General features: G+C 46.1%; 1 protein-coding gene across 2 annotated transcripts in view; it reads right to left on the reverse strand.

Annotated features, from left to right (window-relative positions):
* REPS2 (RALBP1 associated Eps domain containing 2) overlaps window positions 1-25,559 on the reverse strand; it is a 233,833-nt gene that overhangs the window by 73,670 nt on the left and 134,604 nt on the right. For both annotated transcript variants that reach the window (XR_004539739.1, XM_033947429.1), the window contains exons 5-8: window positions 18,296-18,402; window positions 15,968-16,106; window positions 11,170-11,233; window positions 9,709-9,869 (exon numbers count right to left, since the gene is read on the reverse strand). Coding sequence is in view for 1 of the 2 variants with exons in the window: in XM_033947429.1 (XP_033803320.1) it covers window positions 9,709-9,869; window positions 11,170-11,233; window positions 15,968-16,106; window positions 18,296-18,402 (471 nt within the window). In the remaining variant the exon portion in view is untranslated. The remainder of the gene's footprint in view (window positions 1-9,708; window positions 9,870-11,169; window positions 11,234-15,967; window positions 16,107-18,295; window positions 18,403-25,559) is intronic.

A 25,559-nucleotide genomic window follows, 5' to 3' on the forward strand; every position in this document is an offset into this window, starting at 1 on the left:
TAAGTTGAGTGGAAAAGTAAGGGAAAAGAAATTACATGTTAGAGAAGAGCCAGGTTTTTAGTTGCTTGCGGAATAAATGGAAGGAGCTCAGGTTCCGCAGCGGGATGGTAAGGTCATTCCAGAGACCTGTGATTTTGAAAAGAAGTGATTTTCCCAGTTTACCTGCGTGGAGAATACCATGTAGGGAGGGGAAGGATAGTTTTAATTTATGGGCGGTCCTGGTGGAGTCAGGGCACGAGGAGTTGAAGGAAAGTGGGATTAGGGAAGGAAGGATGCCGTGAATAATCTTAAAAGCCAGGCAAGAGCATTTGAATTGGACTCTGGAAATCACTGGGAGCCAATGAAGATTGGCCAGGAGTGGGGAGACATGGTCAGATTTACGTTTTGCAAAAATCAGCTTGGCTGTCGTGTTCTGAATAAGCTGGAGTCTTTGGAGGCTTTTTTTTGTTAAGCATAGGTAAATGGCATTACAATAGTCAAGTTTGGAGAGGATGATGGATTGGACAAGGACAGCGAAATGTTTTTGGCGGAAGCAGGGTCTTGCTTTCCTTAGCATGTGGAGGCTGAAAAAGCATGATTTTGTCAAGGAGTTGAGGTGGTCGTTGAGGGAGAGAGAGGAATCGATAATGATGCCAAGGACCTTGCTTGAGAACTCAAGGTGTAAGGCAGTGCCTGAGGGTAGTGCGAAGAGGGTGGGCAGGTGTTCTAACTTTGGGCCGAGCCAGAGTAATTTTGTTTTTGATTCATTTAGTTTCATCTGTACCGAGAGGGACCAGGAGTGGAGTCTCATTATGCAGGATTTTATGTTATCGTGGAGGTTGGTGAGGTTCTGGTCTGTTTCAAGAAGGACAAGGATATCGTCGGCGTATGTGTAGATTGTTTCAAGGGGGGAAAACTGGAAGCTGAAAGTAGTGCATGCAAATAGATCTCATACATATTCATTGGGGAAATCCTGAAAACCCGACTGGAATACGGCTCTTGAGGACCGGAGTTCCCTACCCCTGGTGTATTTGTTGATAATACTTACACAAAATAACGCTTTATATATCAGTATCACAAGAATGCACATGAACCCTCAGCGTGTGTGCTCATAGTGACGTCGAGATCCACGTTCACTCACTGGGGTGCATTTATTAAGTCAGAGGAGAATCTGAGTCTTTCATTTTGGCTGCAGTACAGAGAAGGGTGATGGAACTGATAAAGGGGATGGGATGACTTTCCCATGAGGAAAGGCTAAAGAGGCTTGGGCTTTTCAGCTTGGAAAAGAGATGGCTGAGGGGAGATACAGTACTTTGTGAAGTGGAATGAGAAGACACGAGGCGCGTGTATACTCTTTCGAAAAATACAAGGACTAGGGCAGGGGTGTCCCTCCTCAAGGGCCGCAATCCAGTCTGGTTTTCAGGATTTCCCTAATGAATATGCATAAGATCTATTAGCATACAATGAAAGCAGTGCATGCAAATAGATCTCATGCATATTCATTGGGGGAATCCTGAAAACCCGACTGGATTGCGGCCCTCGAGGAGGGACTTTGACACCCCTGGACTAGGGTGTACATAATGAAGCTTCTAAATAGTAAGTTTAAAACAAACTGGAGAAAATATTTCTTCACTCAATGTGTAATAAAACTCTGGAATTTGTTGCCAGAAATTATGGTAAAAGCAGTTATCTAAGCAGGGTTTAAAAAAGGTTTGAAGAATTTCCTAAAAGAAAAGCCCATAAGCCATTATTAAAATGGAGTTGAGAAAATCCACTGCTTATTCCTTGAATCAGCAGCATAAATCTGTTTTACTCTTTTGGGATCCTGCCAGGTACTTGTCACCTGGATTAGCCACTGTTGGAAACAGGATACTGTGCTTGATGGATTTTCTGTTTGTTATTGTATGGCAACTCTTATATTCTTATGATCTACGTTCAAAGAAAAGAAAGAGGAACCAAAGATTCCCCATCATAACAATTGCTTATTTCAGGACTTGGGGCTTGGCCATAATTATAACCTGTTAAAGGGAATTTTAAAAGCCATTTCTTTACCTGGGAAAATGCCTTTTAGAAAACTGCCTGCTCTCTGAACATAATGCCCGTGCACTCGTATACAACCTCATACATTTATCTACAGTTTAAATCAGGGGTGTCCAACCTGTGGCCCCGTGAAGTATTTTGTGCGGCCCCAGTCGAGGGCGATGCAGTGTTTTCCTCTGCTGCCCCCGGGTGTTTACCGTCTTGCTGGCTCCCTCCTCTGTCTTGCAGAAGCGTTTTCGCGGCCCCAGCAAAACATTTTTCGGCCAATGTGGCCCAGGGAAGCCAAAAGGTTGGACACCCCTGGTTTAAAGTGCCCTTCCTCAGAGTGGGATGAGGGTGGGGTCCTTCGCTTTTGTCCCATGTGTTTAGATTTCCCAAAGCACCTGTGTCTTGTAATCCAGAAAAAATATTTGTTACCAGGTCTATATGGGTGTATTTTATTTTCCTGGGATAATTTTTCAGGTGAAAGTTTGACGATCTGATTGACTGATTTTATTCACTTTATCTATCTATATATATATAAAATCGGAGGTATGTATGTGTGTATGTATGTATGTGTGTGTGCGTGTGTATGTGCCGCGATCACGCAAAAACGGCTTGACCGATTTGAACGAAACTTGGTATGCAGATCCCTCACTACCTGGGGTGATATGTTCTGGGGGTCTCGCGGCCCACCTGCACACGTGGGCGGAGCTACAAACAGAACATCAGATTTCACCCATTCATGTCAATGGAAAAAAAGAAAAAGCTGCCATTCTCACAGTAATTCAAAAACGGCTTGACCAATTTGGACGAAACTTGGTATGCAGATCCCTCACTACCTGGGGTGATATGTTCTGGGGGTCTCACGGCCCACCTGCACACGTGGGCGGAGCTACAAACAGAAAATCAGATTTCACCCATTCATGTCAATGGAAAAAATGTAAAAAGCTGCCATTCTCACAGTAAATCAAAAATTGCTTGACCGATTTGAACGAAACTTGGTATGCAGATCCCTCACTACCTGGGGTGATATGTTCTGGGGGTCTCTCGGCCCACAACTCTATGTTGCTTGCTCAAGGGTGGGTTCACCCAACAATTTATATGTTCTTGCTCCTGGAGGTGACACTAAAAATGTTGTTTATAATCACGTTTTGCGTTAGTTGTATTGTATTCATTTTGTCAAATATTTCACATTATAATTTGAATATTGTACTTTTTATTAAGCTGTAAAACAATAATTTCATTCACCACTATAAAGTATCTTTATTTGAATCCATTTACAGTGTTATTGCTATAATTAAATACCCGTGCAACGCCGGGGCATCAGCTAGTATACCATAAAAAGGAACCAAGCAGTTTACAACTTTTAACACAGAGATAATTTAAAAAAAAAATTTCATAAAATAATCAAAAGGTAATCACGCATATGTGGTATATCTGTTAGATGTCTTAAAGTACAATCTGATCTGTTTTCCTGCCTTCTTCTATTCTATGTTTCTAGCCTAATTAATTTATTTTTCTCAAGTACTTTAGCAAGATTGTGAGCCTTTGGGACAGTCAAGGAACTAAGTACTTTTTCTTCATTTTAATTAATCTTACTTAATTGCATCTCTTCTGTATCTACTGTAAACTGCTTTGAACCTCACGGTATAGCGGTATACAAGAAATAAAATTATTATTATTATTATCTAGTTAAGTAATAATAATAATAATAATTATAACTTTATTTTTGTATACCGCCATACCCAGAAGAGTTCTAGGCGGTTCACATTGGTTAGAGCAAATTACAAGTGGTTATATTCCAAATTGTTCATAGATTTGTGAACAGCAAGGAGGAAGAAGGGGGGGGGGAGAGGAGGGAGACGGGGGGGAGAAGTTTCGGTAGGAGGGAGGGGGAGGATTGAAGAAGGGGCATTAAGGGTCCTGTGTTAGGTTTAGGAATTTGGGTCAAATTGCATCGCATTGTTCTGGTTTATTGAAATGTTTGTTTCTCGAACATAAGAACAGCCTTACTGGGTCAGATCAATGGTCCATCGAGCCCAGTAGCCCGTTCTCACAGTGGCCAATCCAGGTCCCTAGTCCCTGGCCAGAACCCAAAGAGTAGCAACATTCCAGCATCTCAAAGAATAGCAAAATTCCGGAATCCCAATGAGAGCAACATTCCAGAGCCGAGATTGTGATGTCATAATGCCTCAGTCCACAGTGCCTCAGAGCCAACCTCATCAGTGATGTCACAATGGCTTGATTGCTCACGTAAGAACATAAGTCCATCAAGCCCAGTAGCCCGTTCTCACAATGGCCAATCCAGGTCACTAGTACCTGGCCAAAATCCAAGGTGTAGCAATATTCCATGCTACCAATCCAGGGCAAGCAGTGGCTTCCCCCGTGTCTTTCTCAATAACAGAAAATTTTGACTTCAAATGAAGTTCTCGTCAGTTAGACAATCTATGTATTTTTTAGCGCATATATCTCTGTGGACTCTGCTAAAATCTCATTATATTAATCCCTCATTTTCTAAAAACCGTTGGTCTTATTCTATGTACGCTGGGTCACTTCAACATATGTCATTTGATTGTGTTTATATAAGTAACTTTTGGCAGCAAATTTGGACTACTCTTAGTACAATATTCCATTTTCATGAACCCATTTGTTTTAAGTTTCTGCTTTTAAAGTCGGATGTGTTTTCATTCTCAAAGAATGAATGTTATTTGCTTGATACTTTGTTAACCTTAGGAATCAAAACTGTTTTATCTTCTTGGAAGAATCTCTGTATTTTGTTAGTTACCTTAAATGGTAGAATGTTGTATCTTTTACTTATCGAGGTGAGTTATATTTAGTAAAGAGAAATGTTACCTATTTTTTATGCTGCAAAATGGTCATCTCTTAAAGTGTAAAGATATTTCTAATATTTATTGTATTATAGAAAATGTCATGCTTTTTTTCTCTCTGTGGTATTATATATATTACTAGTCTTTAAGCCCGTTATATTAACGGGTGCTAGAATAGATGTGTGTGTCTGTCTTTCTTTCTTTCTCTCTCTCCTTGGCCACTTTCTGTCTTCTTTATTTCTTTCTCTCTCTTTCCTCGGCTGTCCACCACTACCCCTTCCCTGCTCCCCCTGCCAGTAGCACCTCTTCCCTTCTCCCCCTGTCCAGCAATACTCCTTACCTGCTCCCCCTGTCCCTCTTCCCTGCTCCCCCTGTCCAGCAGCACCTCTTCCCTGCTCCCCCTGTCCAGCAACACTCCTTACCTTCTCCCCCGTCCCTCTTCCTGCTCCCCCTGTCCCTCTTCCCTGCTCCCCTTGTCCAGCAGCACCTCTTCCCTTCTCCCCCTGTCCAGCAGCACTCCTTACCTGCTCTCCCTGTCTATCTTCCCTGCTCCCTCTGTACAGCAGCACCTCTTCCCTGCTTTCCCTGTCCAGCAGTACCTCTTCCCTGTTCCACCTTTTCAGCAGCACTCCTTACCTGCTTCCCTGTCCCTCTTCCCTGCTCCCCTTGTCCAGCAGCACTCCTTACCTGCTCCCCCTGTCCCTCTTCCCTGCTCCCCCTGTTCAGCAGCACTCCTTACCTGCTCCCCCCTCCCTCTTCCCTGCTCCCCCTGTCCCTCTTCCCTGCTCTCCCTGTCCAGCAGCACCTCTTCCCTGCTCCCTTTGTCCAGCAGCACTTCTTACCTGCACCCCTCCCTCTTCCCTGCTCCCCCTGTCCAGCAGCACCCCTTACCTGCTCCCCCTGTCCAGTATGTGGCTTCCTGGTCATTTGCGTCTGCCCTTCTGTGAACTGCATGGAGAGAGAGAAATGCGGTCTGACAGCAAGAAAATGTGGCACAGGTGGGCTCCATCTCTGGCTATGTTCAAGGCCCAGTTAAAAGCCCACCTCTTCGACACTGCTTTCGGCTCCTAACTCCTCTCAACTCGGGTTCTGCATCCTTAAACCCTATATGTCCTGTCTGTCTGTCCAAGATAGACTGTAAGCTTCTGAGCAGGGACCATCTATTAAATGTCAAAATGTACAGCACTGCATACACCTTTCAGCGCTATATAAGTGATAAATAGTAGTTGTAGGCTTGATGACACAATTTCCAAACACATCTGGATAGGTTGCCTATACTGTACACATTACATCTTACTAACTCCAGCAAGAAGCTGTCTAGCATGACGCAAGTACATCGGTGAGAGTTAGCAGTAAATTTGAGAGACTGAAATCATACTCCACATATCCTGGCTTAGGCGTGAGGTTGAATACTGTCGCGGTCTGCACAAAAACTAACCTATTTGGAGAAATTGCTCCTGAGTGTAAAATGTAAGCCGAAGTTAGACAACACATAGGACTTCCAAATTACTGATGACTCAAAAGGAAGAAAGGAAGTTCAGAGTAGAGAGTTGCATGGGGACAGAAATCCCACCCATCCCCACCCGTCCCCGCTAGGATCCTCTCAGTCCCCACCCGTCCCCGCCAAGATCCTCTCCGTCCCCGCCAGGATCCTCTCCGTCCCCGCCAGGATCCTCTCCGTCCCCACCCGTCCCCGCCAAGATCCTCTCCATCCCCAACCATCCCCACCAGGATCCTCTCCGTCCCCACCCGTCCCCGCCAAGATCCTCTCTGTCCCCACCCGTCCCCACCAGGATCCTCTCCGTCCCCACCCGTCCCCGCCAGGATCCTCTCCGTCCCCACCCGTCCCCATCAGGATCCTCCCTGTCCCCACCCGTCCCCGCCAGGATCCTCTCCGTCCCCACCCGTCCCCATCAGGATCCTCCCCGTCCCCACCCGTCCCCGCCAGGATCCTCTCCGTCCCCACCCGTCCCCGCCAGGATCCTCTCCGTCCCCACCCATCCCCATCAGGATCCTCCCCGTCCCCACCCGTCCCCGCTAGGATCTTCCCCGTCCCCACCCGTCCCCGCCAGGATCCTCTCTGTCAAGTTTCAAGTTTAAGTTTCAAGTTTTATTAAATGTGATGAATCGCTTATTTCATACTAAGCGAGTAACAGTTTAAAAATATGTTATACACAACCTTAAGAAGGGGACAGAAACTTCTGACAGACAGTACAGACGAACTGGAACACATTGGGGAGGGAGAAAAGTGGGCAAAAGTTACATATTACAGTTTCTCAGAAGAGAAGAAAGTGAAAGTATAGTAGTGGAAAGAACATTAGGATTGGGGGTTAAAAAGTTATGTTAAAAGATTGTTAAAAATTAAAAAGTAAAAATTGTAAAAAAAGAAAAGGTTTTAAATATTAAAAGAGGCTTTAAAAAGAAAAGTTTTTAGATTGATTTTAAATAAATTCAAGTCTTTGATTTCTCTGATATATAAAGGGAGGGCATTCCAGGTAAGAGGGGCCGCGACTGAGAATATATCGTGACGTCTGGTTCCGATGATCTTCAGGGACGGTACAGTAAGCAACCCTTGTGTAGTAGATCTTAGGGATCGGGTCGAGTTATGTGGGATTAACAGTTGGTCTATGAATTGGGGTTCGTTGTTAGATAGAGTTTTAAATGTTAGAAGTGATATTTTATAGGTTATTCGTTGATTTATAGGGAGCCAGTGTGAATCTATTAAAAAAGGTGTTACATGATCGCATTTTTTACCGTTGTGGATGATTTTAACTGCAGTGTTTTGTATTATTTGTAAACGTTTTTTTTCTTTTTGAGTAATGTTTAATAGGAGTGAATTGCAATAGTCTAATTTGGATATGACCAAAGAGTGGATTAAAATATTCAATGATTTTGGTTCCAGAAATTTAGACATTGAGCGAATTAAACGTAAACGAAAAAAACAACATTTTACCACGTTGCTGATGTGTTCGTGGTATGTGAATTTGTCATCAATGATGACTCCTAGTAGTTTTAGTGAAGATACTATCTTGATTGGTAAATTGTCTATTAGGAAAGGCGCTGCTAGTTTTAGTTCTTGCTTCATTGGAAAGAATAAGGCTTTGGTTTTAGTAATATTTAATGCTAATTTATTTTGTGAGAGCCAGTTTTTTATTTTGTCTAGTTTTTGATTAATTAGGAGTATTTCATTAGAGTTTTCGGAATTGAATGGGTGAATCAGCTGAATATCATCAGCATAAGCGTAAGTAGTGAAACCTACAGATTGGCTCAAACTGAGTAGGGGTGAAAGAAAAATATTGAATAGAAGTGGAGATAGGATGGAGCCCTGAGGGATTCCATAATTATATAAGAGTGGTTTAGAACTTTCATTATTGAAATTTACCATCGAGGATCGGTCGGATAAAAAAGAAGTAAACCACTGCAATGATGTGTCACGGACGCCTATGTTTTGTAATCTGTTTAATAGTAATGAGTGGTCAATAGTGTCAAAAGCGGCTGAGAGGTCTAGGGAGAAAAGAATAACCGAATTGTGATGATCAAGATTATAGATGATTTTAGTAGTCAAACCTATTAATGAATATTCGGTATTGTGGTTTTTTTCTAAAACCAGTTTGATTGGGATGCAAAATGTTTGTAGATTCAACAAAGTCAGAGAGCTGGTTGAATACCACCCTTTGTGTGATTTTTGCTAAAAAAGGAATATTGGCAATAGGACGATAATTGATCCCCATCAGGATCCTCTCAGTCCCCACCCGTCCCCGCCAGGATCCTCTCCGTCCCCACCCGTCCCCGCCAAGATCCTCTCCGTCCCCACCCGTCCCCATCAGGATCCTCTCTGTCCCCACCCGTCCCCGTCAGGTCCTCTCTGTCCCCACCCATCCCCACCAGGATCCTCCCCGTCCCCACCCGTCCCCGCCAGGATCCTCTCCGTCCCCACCCGTCCCCTTCAGGATCCTCCCCGTCCCCACCCGTCCCCGCCAGGATCCTCTCCGTCCCCACCCATCTCCGCCAAGATCCTCTCCGTCCCCACCTGTCTCCGTCAGGATCCTCTCCGTCCCCACCTATCCCCGCAAGGAAATACCTCCATCCCCACCCGTCCCCATAAAAAGCAGAAATTACTTCTGACAGGATCATCAATTCCACAGTTTCTTTTGCTGTTTTCCTTGTGGAATCTCTTTGGTGGAACCCTTTTTTTGTTTTCTGTCCAGGTAATTAACTTATAAACCCCCTCTTTTACTGAGGCTGACGTGTACATTATATTATATGGACGAACCCTGCTTCCAAAGCCTTCCTCCCCATTGGCTAGAGGGAGGTCCCCATGGGAGTCCCGTGGGCCAGAGGGGGGTCCCTGTGGGAGTCCCATGGGTTAGGGGGGATTCCCGCAATCCCCGTTCCCGTGCAGACCTCTAGTTCAGAGTGACAGACACACTATAAGGCCTGTCCAACAGGTTCAAGTGCTCTTTAATATAATTAGTTATAGAGATGGGCACATGAGGCTATGATTGGCCCTGGTTGTTTAATGCCCCTCCTATGGGTGGGGCCTTATGCATCTGAGCCAATCAGATCTCCAGTTTCATCTGGGGAGGGGCCTATGGCTCTGATTGGCCCAGATGCATAATGCCTCTCTTATGGGTGGGGCCTTATGCATCAGGGCCAATCAGAGCCTTAGGCCCCTCCCCAGATGCCACCGGGGCTCTGATTGGCCCAGACATATTTGCAACTAGTCCAAAAGACAGCATCTTGAAGCTCAGGACAAGAGCACCGGTTCTCCTTACACCTGGAATTTTTCCCGCTCATTAAACAGTTTATAGGGAACAGGATTATCAGTGCAGCATCTGCATGAACCAAGATTATATTTTTTTTAGGGGAGTGGTTGTACCTAGCGCCCCCTTCTCACCAGTTTGAAGGAAGTCAGGAAGTAGGGTCTGTGGCAGCGTTTCTGGCAGGGAGTAGCCGTTCTTCCTGGCCACAACAAGGTGGAAGGCAGCACAGAACTCTGGCAGAGTTAATGCTCCATCACGATCCACGTCGCTGAGTTCCCTGTAAAGACAGAACACACGCCCCGGCAGGACTGTCTCACACAACAAGGGGCTTGGGGGGGGGGGGGGAACGCTGAGGAAACAGGATTAATTTCAAATTACAAAAAAAAAATATAGACAACAAAACACAACACACAGACAAAGGCAAAAGTTTACTTAAATTTGATGTTGCTACTCCTTGGGGTTCCGGAATCTTTTGTTACTCTTTGGGATTCCGGAATCTTGATATTTTACGATTCTGAATGGAATGTTGCTACTCCTTGTGTTTTGGCCACCGTGAGAACGGGCTACTGGGCTTGATGGACCATTGGGCTGACCCAGTGAGGCTGTTCTTATGTTCTTACAGTCCCGCACCTGCTCCTTCTTGATCTGCTGCCAATGCGACTCAACAGGAGAAGCAGCAGCAGTGGCGGCAGTATGATGGTGGCAGTGGCTTAGTGGGAGAATTCCCTGCTTTGGTGGGAGATGACCTGCCAAAGTGTATCTCCCGCTGAAAACAGGAGACTTAGCAGGTCTGGGATCACTCCTACAAGGTCATTAGATCACCTATGACTGGGGGGGGGGGTCATTTCTGTTTAGGGGGATAGCGGAGCGAGGTTAGATTGAAGTCTGCTTTTGGTCATGGGGGGGGGAGAGGGGGGAGTTTCAGTTTCAGCCAAAAATGCACCGGCATTTTTGGCCAAAACCATAACAAGGCCCAGTTTGAATTTTGGGCCAGTTTTGGGTCAGCCTCTATTCTGAAGGTGACATTGGATCCCTTCCTCCACTATTCTTTCTACCAGTGATGACTTACCAGGGCAAAAACCTGCCTTGGGAGTCCGTGAATTAGCATAAGTGATAGGATTTCTCCATGTGCCGGGTTTGCTTATGTCTCATTCCTGACCTGTCCAATTAGAAGCTGGGAGAGATGCCTGGATGTATTCGGTGTTTTTAGCAGTAGGACAGAGACCTGAAGTTTTTTAAAAAAAATTTTGCTTTGGTTTTTGTTTGTTTTAATGTTATGTATAGGGTATTTTTTTATTTAAATAAATAAAATAAGGCCTATGCACATCACTAATTAATGCAGGGGAAATTATTTTTACCTACATGAAGTGCTTCAAAAATTCACCTCTAAAAGGGGATGGCGAGTACTCCTAGGAGATTTCGGTAGACGGCATTTGATTTACCAAATGCTTTTCGCACAACCATGAAATGAGAATAATAAATCAGATCCAGTCCATGGACATTCAGACTAATGAGGTATGTCGGGCTTCTCAAACAGCTTGAGATTTACAGGGTTATTAACCCTTATAAATACTCACCATATGTGGGACAGCTCCGGGATGGAAAGCTTCGATTTGGTAAAGAAATTCTTGGCTACAGAACCTGTTTGAGAAGAGCAGAGATGTGAGAAAAAAAAGACTTCTCCAAATGGCAGGCTTCTGGTCAGTCCTACTAAACAGATCTGGCCCTATCACTATGAGAAGTAGGAAGCAGCCTTAATCAGCAGATTCAGGGAGAGCAGCATGGTGACAGTGCAATGCCAACACGACTGGTAAGACAACGGCAGAGCAGCACTTGAAAGCTGCAGCCCGCATAGTGGTGGGTCTTTGAGCACCCATGCACCCATGTTCAAAGTCTGCCAAGTCCCACTCCCTCTGATAGGAAGTTTGCAACAGAGCATCAAAGAAGGTAGGTGTAGCAAGCCTTGCCCTGCACCATGTTGCATCTCCTTTAATGGAGGCTCAGGCTGAAGATAAAGATAGGTTGGAAGATGCTGGACACCTGGGGGGGGGGAGGGCTTGGAAAAGGAAGGGAAGATACTGTGCAACTGGGGGAAAGAGAAAAGGAGATGCATTCAATGGGGAGTAAGGGAGGGAACAGAAAGGAAGGGAGGATGCTAGACTACTAGGAGGTAAGGAAGGGGAGATGCTGGATACTTTTGGGGGTTTGGAAAAGGAAGGGAAGATGCTGGGCAACTGAGGGAAAAAGAAAGGGAGATGCCTTGTAAGGGGCATAAGGAAGGGAAGGGGAGATTCTATACTACTGGGGGATAGGGAAGGGGAGATGCTGGACACCTTTGGGGGGGTTTGGAAATTGAAGGGAAGATGTTGGACAACTGAGGGAAAATAAAAGGGAGATGCCTTGTATAGAGCATAAGGAAGGGAAGGGGAGATGCTGGACAACTTTGGGGGTTAGGAAAGGGAAAGGAAAATACAGCAAACCTGGGGGGGAAGAGAAAAGAAGATGCCTGGCATGGGGATAAAGTAGGGAAGGGGCGATGCTGGACATGGTAAGAAAGGGAAGGAGAGATGCTGGACTATGGGAATGGCACACTGCTGAAGTTCACCCAGGGCACTGCCACTGAGAGAAATAAGTAAAACTGAAGCTGGTGTGGCTCACAGATTCAGATGCTGAAGGACTGTGAGACCCTGACTCAGCTACAGGGAGAGCATGATTCTTGTGTGTTTGTTTCTTTTCTAGCCCTTTGGAGGGCATCTTTTCTCTCTAGTGACACAGACCTGTCCCTGAAAGCTTTCTTCTGGCCATGAGATTGTCCTAATAGGCGAAAAGCACGGCCAAAGGACATAACGGCGGTAGTTCAGGGCACACTTAGCGCCAATTCCCTATGGGCTTAAGAGTGCACCTAAGCCTTTATAGAATATTAAAGAAAGCCGTATTGGCGTGCCAAAAGGTAAGCAAGTCCGCTTACAACAGGTGACTAAGTGTGTCATGCCATACGCAAAACTGACGGGACCCTATAAGTTGCATGCATTGTTTAACGACACACCCATGACATACTCACGCCCTACCACGGATAGTTGCACGCTCTGTGGTCTTGGCGCACCATTTACAGAATAGTGACTACGGTTCGCACACACAGCTGCCAATTATTAGCACCCAATCCCGCGCATAAGTCGTACTAATCTATACTAATACTAATCTATACGTGTCTAATCTGTTCTTAATAAAGAAAAATAAATTGATTAAGAACAAATTAGACACGTTTCTGGATGTTGAAAGATTAAGAGATCCCCACCAGCATGGCTTTACAAAGGGAAGGTCTTGTCAATCCAATCTGATAAGATTCTTTGATTGGGTAACAAAAAAAAAACACAAAAACCTGGATGAGGGTGAGTCCCTGGACATAGTGTATTTAGACTTTAGTAAGGCTTTTGATAGCGTTCCACACCGTAGGTTATTAAACAAGATGATCTCGTTAGGACTAGGAGAAACACTGACAGCATGGGCACAAGATTGGCTTAGCGACAGGCTTCAAAGAGTAGTGGTAAACGGTATCCCCTCAAAAACGTCGAGAGCGACCAGTGGAGTGCCACAGGGCTCGGTCTTGGGCCCGATGCTATTTAATGTCTTTGTAAGGGATCTGACTCAGAGACTTCGAGGTAAAATTACATTATTTGCCGACGACGCTAAGCTATGCAACGTTGTGGGCAGGGCCTCAGAACCTGACAGCGCAACCAGGCCCAACACTATGGAGCAGGACCTGCTTGTATTGGAAAAATGGTCCAGTACTTGGCAACTAAACTTTAATGCCAAGAAATGTAAAGTAATGCACCTTGGGAGCAGAAATCCATGCAAAACATACACCTTGAACGGTGAAAACTTAAACAAGAACTACTGCAAAAAGGGACTTGGGAGTTCTCATCCGGGAAGATATGAAAGCTGCTAATCAGGTGGAGAAAGTTTCAGCGAAGGCCAGACAAATGCTGGGTTGCATCAGAAGGAGCTTTATCAGCCGAAAGCCGGAAGTCATACATTATACACCTCACCTGGAGTACTGTGTCCAATTTTGGAGGCCACATTATCAAAAGGATGTGAAGAGAATGGAGTCGATACAGAGAATGGCCACTAGGATGGTCTCAGGACTTAAAGACGTCCCATATGAAGAGCGCCTGATCAGACTGTGCTTATATTCTCTCGAGGAGCGCAGAGAAAGGAGGAACATGATAGAAGCATTCAAATACATCACGGGTCACATCAAAGTGGAGGAGGAAATCTTTTTTCTAAAGGGTCCCACAGCGACAAGAGGGCATCCGCTAAAACTTAAGGGAGGAAGATTTAATGGTGACACCAGGAAATACTTCTTCACCGAACGGGTGATTGATCGATGGAATGATCTTCCACGCCAGGTGGTCGAGGCCAGTAGCATGCTCGACTTCAAGAGTCGATGGGACAAACAGGTGGGAGTACTACAGAGTTATGCTCAAATGATAGATACTCCAGGGAGGAAGGGTTCTTGAGTAGGCCAGCAGCGTGAAGGATTTTAAGAGTAAATGGGATGCTCACGTGGGATCTTTAAGGGAGTAAATTCGAGAGCGAATACTTTGGAATGGGCAGACTTGGTGGGCTATAGCCCTTTTCTGCCACCATGTTTCTATGTTTCTATGTTTCTATGTTTCTAGGCAGACTAGTTGGGAGGGAGGGTTCTTGGGTGGGCAGACTAGTTGGGAGGGAGGGTTCTTGGGTGGGCAGACTTGTTGGGAGGGAGGGTTCTTGGGTGGGCAGACTAGTTGGGAGGAAGGGTTCTTGAGTAGGCAGACTAGTTGGGAGGGAGGGTTCTTGAGTAGGCAGACTAGTTGGGAGGGAGGGTTCTTGGGTGGGCAGACTTGTTGGGCCGTCGGCCCTTTTCTGCCGTCATACTCTGTTTCTATGTTTCTCTATGTAATCTACTGGTGTGTAGATTTAAGAGTCAGTTCATAGAATTACCCATTACGGATTCAAGACGCGGCCAGTCTCATGGAATTGTAAGCGCAGGATCTGTTCTGTGTATCCGCCTCTCTCTCACTTTCCTTGTAAAAGCCCTCCTCTCCTTAGCACTTTGATGACCCTCCCCTCGCTATGTCACTTGCTCTATATTTGCTATGTAGTCCTAAACACATTGTTAATCTCCATATTGTTAATCTCTCAAATCGTAAGCAGTGACGTAGTAAGAGGGGGGGCGGTCCGCCCTGGGTGCCGTGTTGGGGGGGGATGCCAGCACCCTTCCTTTTCTCTATCCCGCCTCTTCCCACTCTACTACTATTTATTATTTCTATAGCGCTGAAAGGCGTACGCAACGCTGTACATTCTAACACACAATAGACAGTCCCTGCGCAGAAGAGCTTACAATCTAATTTGGACAGGACATTTCAGGGTTGGGGAGATTATAGTGGGTCTAGGTATCCGACAGCAGTGAGGGGGAGTTAAGAGTTGAGCGCAGTTTCAAAAAGTGGGCTTTTAGCTTTGATTTGAATCCTGCCAGGGATGGAGGCGTGACGTATTGATTCAGGCAACCTGTTCCAGGCATATGGCGCCGCAAGAAAGAAGGGACGGAGTCTGGAGATGGCAGTGGAAGAAAAGGGTACAGATAAGAGGGGCTTGCCTGATGAGCGGAGATTGCAGGGGGGGAGCATAGGGGGAGATAAGCGAGGAGAGACAAATCCTACCCTTGCCACACGTGGGGCCACCCCTTCCCTTCCACCGTACTACTAGTCGTTCACCGCCACGCACAACAACTTTAACGTGCTCCTCGCGACCGCGTCGTCTCTCCAGCTGATATCCCTTCCGGGTGCCACGCACAGGAAGTGGCATCAGCGGAAAAGACGACGGGGGTCGAGCGGAGCACGTTGAAGTTCTCGTTGCTCACGATGGTGACCAACTAGAGGTACGGGGAAGGGAAGGGGCACACATATGGCATAGGGGATTGGGGAAGGAGACAAGAGTGGGGGAGGGGTGCCACCGCCCTGGTCTCTCACCCTCGCTGCGCCACTGATTGTAGGTCGCCTCGAACCTTGTCAGGCATCGAGCGACCCAGAAATTTCAGATTAGATTAGATTAGATTAGGCCTATTATTATTTTGAGCTTACCTCACTCATTGCATTTGTTCATATTTTTACTACTGTTATGCTGTTTACAAAAATTGCAAGTTTTATGTTGAATTGTATTTACTTTATAAGGGTGGTTAATAAATCCCATAAATAAGGAATCACAACCTGCAGAAAGCATTTCTATTAAGACTGAATGTTGCTTTCATTTTTTAAATTGTCTCTATAGGTGCCCATTTCCTCCTGGACACATATGGAAGAGTTCCGATTAGTGACACGGCGCAGTATTATTTACCTGAGACCAAGGCGTTCAGGTCAGGCTGCAGGGACTTGAACTGGTGGGTGTAGTAATCGCGTTGTTCCTCCGTTATCCTCCAGGGGTCATCGCAGTAATTGCTGCCGGTGTCCCGTGCGTCTCGCTCCACCGAAAAGGACTGCAAAACCCAGAAAGCAGCAAATCATCGGGGCTGAAGCGCAGACGGGCAGATGCAATCTGCACGAGACCAAGTCCCATTGAAAAGACGGCGACAGAGGGAAAACCCACTGACTTATCGATTGTTCACACCAACGTGGGCTCAATATGGTATTCTTTATACCAAGGGGTGGCCAGAGACAGCCTGTATTGAAAGGGCTATAACAGAGAAAGTCAGCTCAGCAGAGGCGCGCTCACACCAACACATCTGCTTCACAACGTAGAACAACGGACAGATTGTTCGCTGGCCTTTACTCTGTGGTTGACAGTAGGTGGGGGGGGGGGGAAGGAGAATTCATGTGTAAGCCAGCCCGGAGCCACGGTGCTGATCCTTGATACTACTATGAAGCTCTACGCACAGACCCAACCAACTTCATGCTCCTTGGGCCAATGAGACAGAAAGCAGGCTTACTGCTCGGGGAAGACAGTTTCCAAAAATTTACAAAGGAGTCCCCCAGAGGAGGACATCGTTCTCATAAACTATGACTTGACAACTAGAAAACAAATGCTGATAGGTACTTTATCCATGAATGGGTCTACAGCACAGCCTAGTGGTCAAAGCAGGGAACTCATCTGACTCATCAATATTCAATCCTGGACTGCATTTCCTGAGTCCTACAGATGATTTAGGTCAGGGGTAGGCAATTCCAGTCCTCGAAAGTCGGAGCCAGGTCAGGTTTTCAGGATCTCCACCATGAATATGTATGAGGTGGATTTGCATGAACTGCCTCCTTGAGATGCAAATCTATCTCATGCATATTTATTGTGGATATCCTGAAAACCTGACCTGGCTCCGGCTCTCGAGGACTGGAATTGCCAACCCCTGATCTAGGCCAGTGGTCTCAAACTCGCGGCACGGGAGCCACATGCCCCACCAGGTCCTATTTTGAGGCCCTCAGTATGTTTATCATAATCACAAAAGTAAAACAGTTTCTTGATCATATGTCTCTTATAAATGACAATATTATTATTAAGACTTAGCCAAAAGGAAAGATTTATAAACTATAAAGAGTTTTACCTCCTGCAAAATTGTCATTTCTTTAATAAGACATTAACTATTTTTTCTGAGGCCTTCCAAGTACCTCCAAATCCACAATGTGGCCCTGCAAAGAGTTTGAGTTGGAGACCACTGATCTAGGCTGTTCCATCTTGATATATACAGGACACCTAGTTATATAAGTTGGAATTATTTAATAGAGGTTAACGTAATTATTTTATAAAGGTTAACGAGTGCCCAGGTTCCATTATGAAACTGAAAGCAACTCAGAGGCAGGAATAATTTGGGCCCTTCAGCTAAGCTCTGGTACACACTAACACGCGTGCTTACCATAAGTTAAACACCATCACCGCGGGGCGCACTCAAGCGTCCTGCAGTATTTGGGGGATCAGCGCATGCTTCCCACGCGCTACAAAAACAGATTTTATTTTGTAGCGCTGGGAGTGTGCCTGGAGCGGAGAAAAGGCGTGCACTGCGCTATATGGTTAGCGCAGCTACACTGCCGCATCTAAAAGCATGGTTAGCGCATGAACTCTTACCGCCTGGAAAATAGGTGTCGGTAAGTGCTCCCGCTCTAATGGCCATACGCTAATGGGCGCCGGCACCTCTCCGCTGCGCACGTGCCTTTACTTCCTCCCCACTGTACCTCTGGGAACAGGGGGTAGGGAACTCCGGTCCTCGAGAGCCGTATTCCAGTCGGGTTTTCAGGATTTCCCCAATGAATATGCATGAGATCTATTTGCATGCACTGCTTTCAACGCATATTCATTGGGGAAATCCTGAAAACCCAACTGGAATACGGCTCTCGAGGACCGGAGTTCCCTACCCCTGCTCTAGCATTTCACCGGCGCGAGCCGCCACCAACTTAAGAATAGTCTTACTGGGGAAGACCAATGGTCCATCAAGCCCAGTAGCCCGTTCTCATGGTGGACAATCTAGGCAGATGCGAGGGGACAGGCAATGGAAAAAAATGCTGATCGGAGGGGAGAAGGTGAAAAGATTAGATGCTGGGAAGGGGAGCGGCAGAGAGAGCCGACCAGCAGGTATGCTGGCTGGCAGCAAGATGCCACTCCCTCAAGAGTTACACAACAAGAGTTAGCTCATCCATTACCCTTGCACCTGTAACGCTGAAGACCTTATAACAGAGTCATTACCCGGGCAGGAGAAGAGAGTTGATGTGCAGTGTGGGGTCCATAGCTCACAGGCGCTGGCCCTTCCTGTTGGGGAGCGAGGGGTGCAGACTGTCTGGCTTCAGATAGAGCTGAAAGAACATAAAGACAGAGTGAGGAAGGTATCACACAAACAGGCCCAAAATGCAGTAGGCTGGCACAGAGTGGCAACAAGGCCACTCTTAGAATTGTAACCCTATTTTAGATTTTTTTGGTTTTTCTTTTATTTATTTATCAGGATTTATGTACTGCCTTTTTTAAGGAATTCCCTCAAGGCGATGTACAGCGAGAATAAGTCAAACAGACAATTACATCAGTAAAAATATTCAGAAAATAACATAAGAGCATGCGACTTACAGTGATAACACAATAAAAAATCAAACATTTTAAGGTACTTCCTCAAAAAACATTGGCCATCAGTCACAAGAAGACAAGAGGCTGCGTGGGGCAGAGCCTCAGTGAGAATGCAAATAGATTCATGGCCCAGAAAAGAAGGTGAATATCAGGGATGCATTTGCAGAGCCTTCCCAAGGGTATCGGATGTCTTAGGACAACCTTCAGCCATGCACCCTGCCCATAATATAACGTCTCCCTCCCCTTGCTTATTCTTCTTATGCCCAACATCTGCCCTACCATAATACCCCCATAATCCAGCATCTTCTTCCCCTTCCCCATGTCTAGCATCTCTCCCCTAGACATCCAGCATCTCTCCTTCCCTTCCCTTATCTCCTGCTCTCTCCCTCAAGTACCCAGAACTTCCTGCCATGTAAATCATCACCCTCCTTCCATTACTTACATCTTCATAGCCAGTACCTCCCTTCCCTACTATCCCCCCCACAGTCCAGCATCCTCTTTTCTCTTCCCTACCTCCCTATGTCCCATATGTCCCCTTCTCTTTCTCTCAGACATCAGCAAGCATCTCTCCTCTTCCTTACCCCTCCCAGGGGGCCCAATATCTTCCTTTCTCTCTACCACAAGAGTCCAGCAGTTCCCCCTGCTTTGTCTATCCTCTCACCGCCTTCTATGCTCTTGCTTCCACTTCCACGTCCTGTCTCTGTCCTCTGCCTGAGCAGGAAATGCAAAATAGGGCCTGACCATTTACATACATTCAAAGTCTGCCTTGTCTGACCCCGTCAATGCATACTTCTTTGAATGGGGATGGGATACAGAAGGGCTTGACAGAACTCGGGCACTCAAAGGACTGCCTCCACGCTGAAGGCAGTTTTAAAGTGCTGCTGTCCTGCCATGTCAACACCAAGCAGACACTCCCTAACTTCTGAAGCCCTGAGCAATGTCTAATCGACCTAGTGGTAGGGTGGGCCAGTCTAATGCATTTGCTTGAATGTCAAGTGAAAGGACAGCTCTGTGCATTCTTTTTTTAACCTGAAGAAACAGGAAAAACCTGAATTTTCATTTTTTGTGTGTGCTATGTCTTCAATAGTGCAATTAGGGTGAAATATTTGAGCTGCAATGGATTTTTTGTTAGATAGGCATGCTAATAAATTATTATTAATAATAAAAATACACAATAGTGCTCACTATTGATAACATTGCACCCAAAATGTACCAAGAAAAGCAAATACAACTGAAAATCCTGTAAATGGCATAAGAACCTGAACAAAAAGAAATTTTGGGCAGGCATATCTCTACTGAGTGTTGCAGGAGGCAGAGTTTCAAGAGGGAGATTTTAGGGGTTCGGTCCTGGATTTCTGATCCTGGTGCATTATGGGACCTGCAGCGGTGATTTCAAAGGGTAGAAACCGGGACTAAGAAGTACCACACGGCCGTCAGATATAAATTCAAAACCAGGACTGGCCAAAACATCTCCCACCTGGAACTGGGGGTGTGTTGGCAGGTCCAAGTGAAGGAAGGGGAAGCATTTCAGTGAGAAATGGGAGGAAATGGTGCTTTTTTTTTTCTTCATTAGGGAGCATGAAAGGTCACCTCTAAAAGAAGAGCCTGGGCTGCCCTACTAGGAAGGGCCTTTGTTTTGGGAAGGGGTGTGGCTGCCTCCTTAGTAGACCACTTGGATCTGATGAAACAAGGATCAACAAACAAGCTGTCCTTAGTAGAGGTTTTTACTGGACTAACTTAACACATTTTTTACTTGTTCCAGAAAGCTCTGCCCCGCCACCCGCCCCCTCTACATCAGGTCAGTAGAAAGCAGGCACACTCTCTCAGCTGTAGCTCTGGTATAGATTGAACAAGTATGGGGGGGGGAGAGATGGGAGTATCCTAAGGCAGTGTTTTTCAACCGCTGTTGATGTTGCCTGGTGTGCCGTACGGTGCAGACACTGATTAGGCCTCAGGCCGGGTCCAGCACGCGCTCCCATGAGACTCCCCCGGTCCCCGCTGCTGTTCAGTTTCGATCTTCTGCTCTGACGCAACCGGAAACAGGAAGTTGCAGCAGAGCAGAAGATTGAACACTGAGCAGCCGCGCGTGCGCGGCTCTTTGGGAAAGCGTGCATGTCGCCGAAAAACAAAACCTACAAACTAAGGTGAGGCGAAGGGAGAGAGCTGGCTAAACAGTAGGATCGATTGGGCAGGCGAGTGGTGGCTGCGGGGACCGTGCGATCGCTCGTGTTCCCGGCTCAAATTGGAAGGAGGGAGTGAAAGGGAAAAGGATTCTGGGCCAAGGGGATGAAGACGGAAAGAAAAACCCACAGCAGGAAAGAAAGGGAAGGATAGGCAGGTGAGCCAGATGCTAGAAGCAGGGGGGGGGGGGGAAGAAAGAGGGAAAAAAGCTAGATGGGGTTGAAAAGAAGAGACACACTGGTATGGAAGAGGAAGATAGGGGAAATCTGGACACAGGAAGGTAACAGAAAGAGGGGAAATTATGTGCATGGGGCATAGGGACAGAGACATAAAGGGGACATGCCATGGAGATGGTATATGGACACGGGGGGGGCAATGACAGATACATAGGGGAGACAGTGGCGTACCTAGGGGGGGGCGGGGGGGGGGCGGGCCGCCCCGGGTACCAGCCCTAAGGGGGTGTTCCCGGCCTTGCCGTTCAGTCCCCCGCCACCCCCGAAGGACCGCTCGCCCCACTGACCTTCCTGCACCACCTGTGAAGCAGCCCGCAGCAGGATCGCGAAGTCAGCGTCAGCATCCCTGCGCTGCTTCCTGCGCCGCGATCCCGCCCCTCCTCTGACGTCAGAGGAGGGGCGGGACCGTGGCGCAGGAAGCAGCGCAGGGATCGCTGACGCTGACTTCGCGATCCTGCTGCGGCTGTTCATAGGTGGTGCGGGGAGGCCAGGGGGGCGAGCGGTCCTTCGGGGTGGGTCGGGGCCTCAGGCCTTCAGGGTGGGGCAGGCGGGCAGGCCTTCAAGGGGGGGACAGGCCTACAAGGGGAAGGGACAGGCCTTCAAGGGGGGTGCAGGCCTTCAAGGTGGGACAGGCAGACCTTTAAGGGGGGACAGGCCTTTTGGGGGGGACCATGATTTAGAAGTACACGGAGGGAAGGGGGTGTTCAAAGAGACATGCATATGCCAAACTTTGGGGGGGGAAGAAATAATGGGTCTGAAAATAGAGGAGAGGGAGAGAGATGATGGACCATGGGATTTAGGGAGGGAAGGAACAGAAAGGGAGAGAAATTGGACACAAGGGATGGTGTGGAGGAGGGATAGAGATACTGGATAGGAGGGTAATTAGGAAAAGAAAGGGAGAGATGGTGGACTCTGGGATGGTGGGGAAGGAGGGAGAGATGCCGGTGAAAGGGTATTTAAGAAAAGGTGGATCTGTGGAGGGAGATGAAAAAAAGGAAAGATACCAGACTTCCTGGGAAGGGAAGGGAAATGGAAAGGGAGGACAGAGTTGGCAGATGGATGGTTAGCATGCAGAAAGAAGGAGACCCTGGCAAGCAAGTTATCAGAAGAAAACCAGAGCCTTGGACCAACAAGATTTGAAATATAACCAGACAACAAAAGGTAGAAAAATTAATTTTATTTTCTGTTTTGTGATTATAACATGTCAGATTTGAAATGTGTATCCTGCCAGAGCTGGTGTTGGACTGCAAACGTGAGCTAGGATTTAACAGAAAGAGGAAAAGTCCTTTTTGTTTCTTTATTTTATTTACACCACAGCGCCAGTGTGGTTAGGAGAAGCCAAAGGGGATGAAAAAGCTATAAAACCCACCAGGAGTTTTGAAAAAAATCACCCAACTGGGCAGGAAAATCGAATTGAAAAACCAATTCAATAGGGCTGAATCGAATCAAAAATTTTTTTTCCTGTATCTGGCAGCATTAGTTTGCGCTACTGTCTTAGACTTTAGGACCTGGGATTGGGGAGAGATGGCATCCTCAGTACTTTATAATGCAAGTGAAACGAGGATTTGGTCAGACTTTTGAAGGGTCTGCAGAAAAAAAATATTGTATAGGCCGGGGACATGAGACAGCAGGAAATGGGAACTTTTCTTCCTTCTATTTTTGTGAATGGAAAGGCTGAGGATGTCAGAGAGGTCAGTTAAAATATGTGCTTTATAAGAAAATATAATAATGTGTTTTATAAAGTTTATAGCATAGCTGGCCTACCCAGTGAGGTGTTCCTAGTGGTGATGGTGGCAGCGTGTCAATGTGTTGAGAGGAAGAGGTGGTCTGGGAAATTCTGCTGAGCAAACTCCGGGCCCATTTCCACCCCCCAGTTAGTCCACTCCACTCAACTGATTCACACACTGAGTGGGTCTTTGGGTGTTGTTTTGGGATCTCTTCCAGTGGTTTATCTCCTTCTGGTCCAAGGAAGGAAACTTTGTTATCCTTAGCATTGACCTACAGAATATGTTTTGTAACAGCGCTGCTTGTGTGGCATTAGGCTATGTAGTGATCGAAAGAAAAAAACAGACCTTTGCACATTTTTGCACTATATGGTGGGTGTATGAGGAGATTCACATTTCCTGCACAGCTAAGTCCATGTGAAGTTACCTTGTGCTGTATTTGACATCTAGCAAGGTCTCTGTTTGGAAGGAAAGATCTAAGCTTAAAAATGAAGTGGCCAGAAGTTATGTTAAAAGTAGATAGCGTAGCTGGTTTTAAGAAAGGTTTGGACAAATTCCTGGAGGAAAAGTCCATTGTCTGTTATTAAGACATGGGGGAAGCGTCTGCTTGCCCTGGATCGGTAGCATGGAATGTTGCTACTCTTTGGGTTTTGACCAGGTATTAGTGTCCTGGATTGGCTACCATGAGAATGGGCTACTGGGCATGATGGACCATTGGTCTGACCCAGTTAGGCTATTCTTATGTTATGTTCTCATCTGTAGGGGCCTTTGTTTTCACTTCTTATTTTAATGTATTTTTTTTCTGGGAACTTATCAGTGTTTTTTATAATGGGAACAAAAATGGAAGAGAATTAATGTGTGTGGAATGGGGGGTAACTAATTTCTTCAGCTAAATAATTCAATCCACTTCAAACAGACATAGGAGAACTTGTGCACCATTCACACACCCTCCAACCAAAAACGTCAAAAGAAAAAAACTGTTCGACAACCTCCTAGCCATTCGAGCTGCAACACTCGACCCCCAACTCTACAACCAATTGATATCAACCACAGACTGCAAAACCTTCAAAAAGAAATAAAAACCCTTCTATTCAAAAAACACATAAAACCGAACTAACACAATCAGAACTGTCCCAAGCATCACCTGAAACTACTCCATATGTACTTCTAATGTCATGACAATTTAGACATAATTTATGTTATGTTATGTTTGGAATAATGGTTACATATATGAGGTTCAATAAAAGAAAATTTTCACTGCCTGTTTCTATTCTGACCATTTATTCCATTTCATGGTTATTGCAAAAAAAAAAAAAAATATTTTTTACATGGGGGGGGGGGTGTCAAAAAATGATGGGCCCCGGGTGCCACATACCCTAGGTACGCCACTGAGGGGAGATATTAGAAATGGAGAAAATAGGAGCACAGAAGCGAGATGGTTTGTGGGGATGGGACAGGGACCGAGCTCGCAGGCTCCAGTGGCTTGCACAAATTACATTGTAACGTGCCATGAAAATAAGAGGGAGGAAGGTAGATAGATAGGCCACGCGAGAGGAGCTGAAGGGTAGTAGAAAGGAACAGATGGTAAAGGAGGGAGGGAAGGGTGGTGGTGGAAAGGAATAGGACAGACATTGAAGGAGGGTGGAGAGGAACAGACCCCGAAGGGAAATGTGGAAGACAGAGTGGGAAGAAGACAGATGCCAGGCTATGGGGGAGCGGAGGGAAGAAGATGGGTGCTAGACCAATTGGGGGGGGGGGGGTGAAGGGAGAGGCACAGTAACAGCAAATGGAAGACGTAGAGAGAAGACACACAGTGGATGGAAGGAATTGAATGAGAAGATGTGGAAAGCAGAAACCAGACAACAAAGGTAGAAAAAAAAAATTCTATTTATTTATTTATTTTTTGCTTTAGGATAAAGTAGTATATTAGTTGTGTTGATAAAAATTTATAAACAAAGCCCTGCCAGCTGAACATCTCTCTCTCTCTAGTTCAGCAGCAGGAACTTTGATTTATAAGAAAGGAATAAGCTAAATATTACAGTACTAAGGCTTATATGGATGCTGCGGGGACGGTGACGGGGCGGTGAATGGGATGGCAGTGGCGGTGACGGGTCGGTGAAAGGGATGGCGGTGACGGGAACGGCGGTGCAGAGGATGGTGGGAAGGGGACGGGGCGGTGAATGGGATGGCAGGGGCGGTGAAAGGGATGGCGGTGACGGTGACGGGGCGGTGAAGGGAACGGCTGTTGACGAAGAGCTACGTGTGTGTCTTTCTTCGATTCCAGCCAGAATATCAGCTTTGTGTTCAGCCAAACAGGCCCAGGTTTCGCACTGAATAAAGTATTTTATAATTTTTCACTCTTCTGTTTACATAATATTTCATAATAAAGTAATTATAAAATACTTTCTTTGTGTTTATTTGATTCCTATTCAAGAGAATTACTTTATATATAGTCAATATAGGCACAGAGTTAAATTTTTTAACATTTTCTAATGGTGGTGTGCCTCGTGATTTTTTTCATGAAACAAGTGTGCCTTTGCCCAAAAAAGGTTGAAAAACACTGTCCTAAGGAATGCGCCCTGTAGGGTGTAGTTAGGGGATGGGTGCCTCTCCCTCTGCCTCACTGCTTGACTTAGAAAGTGCCTATTCATCAGCCAGTTGAGTTTTCAAAAGTCCACATAATTACATCTGCATCTAGTCAATGTGCACATATTTTTTGTGGCTACTTCAAAAACCCAACTGGCTCGGGGAGGGGGA

The sequence above is a fragment of the Geotrypetes seraphini genome, chromosome 6 (assembly GCF_902459505.1).
Source record: "Geotrypetes seraphini chromosome 6, aGeoSer1.1, whole genome shotgun sequence".
NCBI lineage: Eukaryota > Metazoa > Chordata > Amphibia > Gymnophiona > Dermophiidae > Geotrypetes > Geotrypetes seraphini.